Source organism: Daucus carota, chromosome 3 (genome assembly GCF_001625215.2).
Source record: "Daucus carota subsp. sativus chromosome 3, DH1 v3.0, whole genome shotgun sequence".
Taxonomy (NCBI): Eukaryota; Viridiplantae; Streptophyta; class Magnoliopsida; order Apiales; family Apiaceae; genus Daucus; species Daucus carota.
The window spans coordinates 10,456,115-10,462,847 of NC_030383.2; the positions used below are offsets into that span (position 1 = coordinate 10,456,115).

The window sequence follows — 6,733 nt, forward strand, 5'->3', positions numbered from 1 at the left end:
GTATGAAACAAGTAAAGGATTGTTGCTCAAACAGTTGAAGGTTGTTGCTCAACGAAATTTTATTTGTAAAGTTTGTTGTTTAGGTGTGTGAAGTCCCGTGACTACTATTTTGTCGTCATATTTTAACTCTGTCATTTTTTGCGTATACAGTGAAAATGTAAAAATGTAGAGCTTGTAGATCTACATACATTTGTTTGTTGCTAACAAAAATATAGACTAAGAAAGTATTGCACTGACAGGAAGGAATCAATCCTCTGATGATACGAATTATATTTCCAGGCTCGGCCAAAAGCAGACTATTTGCAACAGGCAGTTTTGCACTTTGATGAAACAAAAAACAATCTGACACCTCTCTAATTCATAAAGCAGAAATCTTGTATGAGGCACCTCTCCAGGTTGTAAGCATTCCATAAGCTATTTGGAGGCGCTTGTCGACATATTAGGATTGAAAATGTGATTAACCACTTGACCAAAAAATTGGGGCCTTTTTTGATGTGAAATCCAACCTCTGACAGTGTTGGTTTGTTATTTTGTTCATTTATCGCAAATGTTATCATATTTAAATGGTCATAATATTCTTGAATTTTCCAGCGAGACTCATTGATTTTTATGAAAACCCAAACCAGCAATTTTGGCGTGTAACTGGGATATACCTGCAGTAATTATGGATCATAGTTATATTGAAAAGCATATAATAAAAGGTTTTATAGATCATAGGTGCCAAAAATAACATATAGAAAAGTTAGAAGCTATATATTTAATATATCTACCCGGTAATGTGGTTGAGTGGTTGAATGATTGAATCATCGGAATTGGCGGATGAGCTTTTATTATCACCTAGGAAGCACCGATGAGCTTTTATTATCAGTTTATCACTCAAGCTCCGCCAAAGCAAATAGAGATGCAATATCAGCAATATCCATATTCTCTTCTATGAGTTTGCGGTGAGCATTGACAGGATCATTCTCTTCCTGAGTGAAGGAGAATGAGGATGAAAATTTAGATTAATTAGGCTGATCACTAAAGTTAACTCTGCTACAAGATATTTGAAGTGTTGTTACCTTTAGGATAACATCACCTTCTTCGTCTGAATGTCAGTTCTTAGCCTCAGATACTGTCGATTCCCTGGCATTGTTTCACTGGCATTCCTTGTCTGAAATTGCTCGTTTTGTTCATAAGTTTCCTCGTAGTGGTCAAAATAGTCGTCAACTGTATGATCTGGACTTTCTGGCCGACCCTTGTATTTATCTGGAAAGGCCTGTGATGTTGAGCTGCTTTGTACTCGTCCATTAGGAGCACGTTCATGTGTGAATGATTCAGAAGGCTCCATTTCAGTTTGCTTAGAGCACCTGAACCTGTTACTTCTAACATCTATAGGTTTATCTGAATAGGCTGGTGCAGTCGTTGAAAGTGAAGACAAAGGCAAAGCTGTTGAGCTTTTAATGTTTAGTGATGATGACAGTGTATCTTTCCTGAAGCTGGTTCCCATTCGCAGACTCTTCACCCTAAAATGATGTATAATTGATCAGCAGATGTCAACAACAAAATTTAAAAATCTATTCGGGAAAAATGCAAACCAACTAATATTTTGTAACCGAATTCACATTACATGTTCTGTCAAAAAAAAAAAAAGAATTCACATACCTGTCAGCATATCTTAATGTGTTGAGAGTACGTTCACATGATCCTGAGTTCGGGGAAATGCATGATATCATTACAGTGTGTGAATCACTAAAGAATGAGTCTCTAAGAACCTCAGCTAGCTTACTCCCTCTGAAGGGAATATGACCCTGATCGCTGTCAAGTGGTCTAATGCATTCATTTAGTGCACATAAACTTTTATTAATATCAGCGCCTTCCATTCTACAATAGAAATTGACAAGCATTGTTACTCCGCGGAGCAATTTAGCCCACATGATACTTTAAAGGAATCATTATCTTCTGCATAACTTTTATCACCTTTCGGATGAGATATCTACTTTCACGAGTACTTGGGCAGCATACAAGTGTTCCACCAGACCAAATCCAAGGAAAAGGGTAGATTCTGACTTCTTCAGATTTTTTCTACGACTTCCTTGGCATCTTGCTATCATCAACAGAGGCACATCTGTATACATACTTGCCAACAAGACAAGCAGGCTTTGATTCCATTTCCTCAATAATTTTTTGATAGCAAGCTGCAGTATAGCATGATCATAGAAACCTACTCCAATTATAACCTGGTCCTTGTAACCTTGCACTATCAAATGGCAGTAGTTGGCATATTCATCATGTGATTGAGAGAATTCCTTATTTGCACCAGTTGTGCCTGTACTTCTTGTTGAATTGCCTCTCTCAATTAAGTCCTTGACTGTATTTACATGTAGTACTCCAAATTCCTGGAAGCCCACAATGGGGACCTGTTGTTTCCCATCTTCCCTTATACAAAGCTTTCTGCAAACATAATGTTCAAGGTTACGATGCTTAGTTATTATGTAATTATGTAGAGTCTCAAACTAACAGGCTCAGTTCCGATCATTGAAAAGATCAAATAGCTTTCCTCCATATATTTCAAAGAAACTGACAAACAACTGATATGCCTGGTTCTGGTCATTTTTGTGCATTAGCCTTAATATATCTTCGAATGCCTTAAGTGGAAGCGGTTGCATTGTAAATGTCTTTCCACTCCCTGAAACATGTCAAAAAAAAAAGGAAAATATATTTTATCATCTCAATAATAATTGAGTAGGGCACATTTTACAAACTATATATTTTTCTTGTTGTTGTCAAGTAAGATCTCTATAAAAGTCTAAATTGGTTCTACTTACTTTCCAGTCTATAACTTCTCCCAAGATCCGACCCATGCAAAATAACGGCAATACAGTCCCCTGTATTGTAAATGTAAATGAATGTTAAGTATGTTAGAAGCTACCTGCGTTGCTAGCTTCACCTCCATCAGCTGCATTTAACTGACTACTGGAGTGTCCAGGAGGTTGCATTTCCCGAGAGGACACATCCAAAACACCATTTGGTGTTGCACCTATATCAATGGAAGGAAATAATCAATTGTCAAACTTGACAGAGAAATCTAGGCATAAGGACAGTGGCCTGATTTGTAAATGTGCAAAAAAACCAATGATAATAGAATGTCATGTTCAAGAGCGAACCATTAGAGAGAGAACCATAGAACCCTTACCTTATTTCTAGTATTTAGGTAGGGTTCTGCAACAGAACTTAAGTATTAGTTAGGGTTCTGCAACAGAACTTCACATGCAAAAAAATGTCAATATCTATGTATTATATTTTAAAATGATTTTTGAACACACAGAACGATGAAAAATATGAAAAAAACATATATATAGATTTAGATCCTAAAAATCTATTTAAAATTTAGAGTTCTGCAGCAGAACCTTAGTGGTTCTATTGTAAGGACCGGTTCTCTCTTGAGCGCGACCCTTTATCTGCATTATAAAGCACATAATTGTTTTTTGCAGGGATAATTTTTCAGATATAAATATTACAAATCACATGATCTATTCATTAGAAGCTTGTAAGAGACTGAGGCTTGCTCACTCATAAGTTGGTATTTCAATTCCCATGATCTTATAAACAATTAAAACTGCAGCACTATGTTATCAGTATAATGTCAAGGTTTTTTTTTTATCAAAGTAGCCTTAATTCTTTGGAGGGGTGTACAATCACAGTTAAAGTGGCTAATTTTTATGGTGGATTCACCACTCTAGAGTCTTAAGTTGTATTTGAAGCCATTATCCTATTCTTAAGTCCCCACCTAACCCTGATAAAATAAATATCTAATTAATTTTAGTATGTAAGTTGTAATTTATTGCAAGAAAAATATACCGGGGCAAGTTAAATCTAATATTTTAACGTATCTCAATAATAATTGAGTAGGGCACATTTTACGAACTATATATTTTTCTTGTTGTTGTCAAGTAAGATCTCAATAAAAGTCTAAATTGGTTCTCCTTCCTTCCCAGTCTATAACCCTATTGATCAAATTAGGTCCCCTTCAAATACTGTCAATATAAATATCTATTTGGATTTTGGTATGTAAACTGTAATTTATTTGCAAGGAAAATATATTAGGGTTAGTTAAATTTAATACTTTTACCTATCTGAATAATAATTGAGCATGGCACAATTTACAAGCTAAACATTATTCTTGTTGCTGCCAACGAAGATTTTTATAAAGGACTAAATTGGTTCTTGCTTCCTGATCTATAACCCTCGCGATCATATTAACTTGTACTCTGGATCAATGGTACTCATAAGTTCAACTTGCCTGCAGAGCTGTACAGTCTATGCCGTTTACATACACCTGGAGAACATGCAAGTTTAGCATTCAAACCTTGTTGGATAGCCCACCGAGCGTTTTGCCTCCGCTTGGATAGCCTTCTCCTCTCCAAAACATCCTCGGTGATTGTGAGCTTGGGCCGCCCATTTTTGCTAGTAGCTCCGTCCTTGTAGCTGGACGGCCTGGTCTCACAGGCAGCGCGGAATGGAATAGGTCTCTCTGCAGATTAATATCAAGCCTTTATTAAACTATGGAACGATGATCAACAAAAGCAACATGAAATCAGTTTTAGTCCCAACAAAAGCTCCAATACAACAAACACACATTAAAATGAACTTGCATTGCATAAAATTAAGCGGAATACTTGCTGAAAATATAAACAAAAATGCAACCATACAACTAATTGAAACTTTCAAAATTTAAAACACTGTGTAGTTGCCTTACAATCAAACCCATAAAAACCAACAGAACAGAACGTGTGATTCCTAACCATCACCTCCCATTCATATTTTTAGTAAAAGAAACTAAATAATAATATACCAAAAAACAAACATATCTGTTAAGGTATCGACACAAGCTTTTTCATATAAATTGCGATGCATATGAAAGCCAGGATACCAACTATAACAAGCTGCACTCAATGATCAATCACCAAAAAAGCACCCAAAAATTATTAAGAAGGCACCAAAAAAATATGAAATTGCAGCAAGATATTATTGCGTGCAATATAAGCTCAACCTACGAATCAGGACAAGACCTTAAGTCACTCGCCTTCAGAATCGACGATAATACCAGTTAAACAGTGTGACAACAGAGATTAAAAATCATATTTGACCACTCATCTACAATTAAGAAGCACCCAAAAAATATGAAGCTGCAGCAAGGCATTAGTGTGCCAAATATGACCTGACCCCACAAATTAGGAGAGGGCATAAACTCACAAACCTTCAGAATCGGCCATATTGAAGGAATGAAACAAGGATACACCCGATAGAGGGGGGGGGGGGGGGGGGCGCTCGGAGAGTGATTGGTCGGAGTGGGGGCCTGGACAAAGGTTAGACGAGAAGCCGAATTCACACCGCAAATCAATCGGATGAACGCAAATAAAATCTCCAACTGCGCACGGAAATGAAACGGTGATCTGAATTGAATTGAGGGAACCAGGAAGCTGAGGCCCTCCAGAGGAAGCAATGGTGAAGCCGCGGTTGTATAAGGCTGCCAATAAAATTAAAATGCATTCGCAGGCTGGTAAGGGTTCCTTGCCTGGGAAACTGCCTCGGAGTGAGGTAAGGTAACCTAGGAATTGGCTTTTGGCTCGGAACCAGGTAAGCTAATTTAAGATTTTGCTTCGGAATCAGGTAATTTATTTGCTCAGGAGCTGGGTTTGACACGAGCCTGTTCATCTATTATATATAGAAGTAGATTTTCTCAACAAAATTTATAATCACATATTCAATGAAATGCGATGGTATTAGTTATAATGGTTACTTATATGTCCAAAACAATATTTTATTATTATTTTTAAATTACAAATAAACGAGAGAGACAAAAATTTGGGTAGGAGATGACGTGGATGTATTTAGTTAACGGATTTGCAATCAACAAATATAGAAAATCATTAGGGTTAAAAATGGGGTGGGGAAAATGGGGAACCCGCCCCAACCCGTCCCAAATGGGGCAGATCCGCCCCGTTAATATGGGGAATGGGGTAGTGACGGGGAATGATTTTTTGCCCCGCCAAAATATGGGGCAAGTATGGTATTTGTTGAATCCCCGCGGGGATTCCCCGCCCCGCCCCGCATATATTTAATATAAATAAATAATTATATTTAATATAATATATTTATTATATATAATATAATATATTTATTATTAATATTATTATTTTATAATACACAAAACTATAATTTTACAAGATATAACATGTCTCTTTGATTTCTATTATATTTAGTTTTTTACTTTAAATATACATGTCTCATATATTTTTTTTAAATTCTGAAGAAAAAATTACTAAATTTTAAAGTAATTATTTCAAGTGTAATATTATAGCAGCGGGGCGGGGCGGGGCGGGGCGGGGCGAAATTATATTAAATCCCCGGTGGGGCGGGGATGGGGATCAAAAATAAATCCCCGCGGGGAATGGGGCGGGGATGGGGCATGGAAAATATATATGGGGCGGGGATGGGAAATGAAGTCCTCGCCCCGAACCCGCCCCATTTTTAACCCTAAAAATCATACTTGGATAGCTAAAATTATATTAATTTTCTTTTGAATAAATGAGTTCATTCAATAATAAAAGGTCATACGGCATCTACATAAACAGTCGCGTCAAACAAACAAAATACAAGTCGCGTCAAACAAACAAAATACAGAAACAATCACCGATCAATCCATTCTTATTGGAGATAAAATTACGTGATTTGTTGAAGATGATATACA

At 36.7% G+C, this 6,733-nt stretch overlaps 1 protein-coding gene across 5 annotated transcripts; it reads right to left on the reverse strand.

Annotated features, from left to right (window-relative positions):
• Positions 1–41: 41 nt before the first annotated feature.
• Positions 42–5,291, reverse strand: LOC108212208 (kinesin-like protein KIN-13B). Of its 5 annotated transcripts, XM_064089007.1 has the most exons (9): positions 5,240–5,291; positions 4,349–4,513; positions 2,912–3,019; positions 1,960–2,668; positions 1,645–1,863; positions 1,062–1,505; positions 877–971; positions 771–837; positions 42–653 (listed from the first exon to the last, which is right to left on the reverse strand). In XM_064089007.1, the coding sequence occupies exons 4-6, from the start codon at positions 2,115–2,117 to the stop codon at positions 1,064–1,066; spliced, it is 819 nt and encodes a 272-aa protein (XP_063945077.1). In that variant the 5' UTR covers positions 2,118–2,668; positions 2,912–3,019; positions 4,349–4,513; positions 5,240–5,291; the 3' UTR covers positions 42–653; positions 771–837; positions 877–971; positions 1,062–1,063. The 5 variants fall into 5 exon arrangements, with proteins under 5 accessions (XP_063945077.1, XP_063945078.1, XP_063945076.1 ...); XM_064089008.1 differs by having other exon boundaries at positions 771–971; positions 1,960–2,433; XM_064089006.1 differs by having other exon boundaries at positions 771–971.
• Between the last annotated feature and the right edge of the window lie 1,442 nt (positions 5,292–6,733).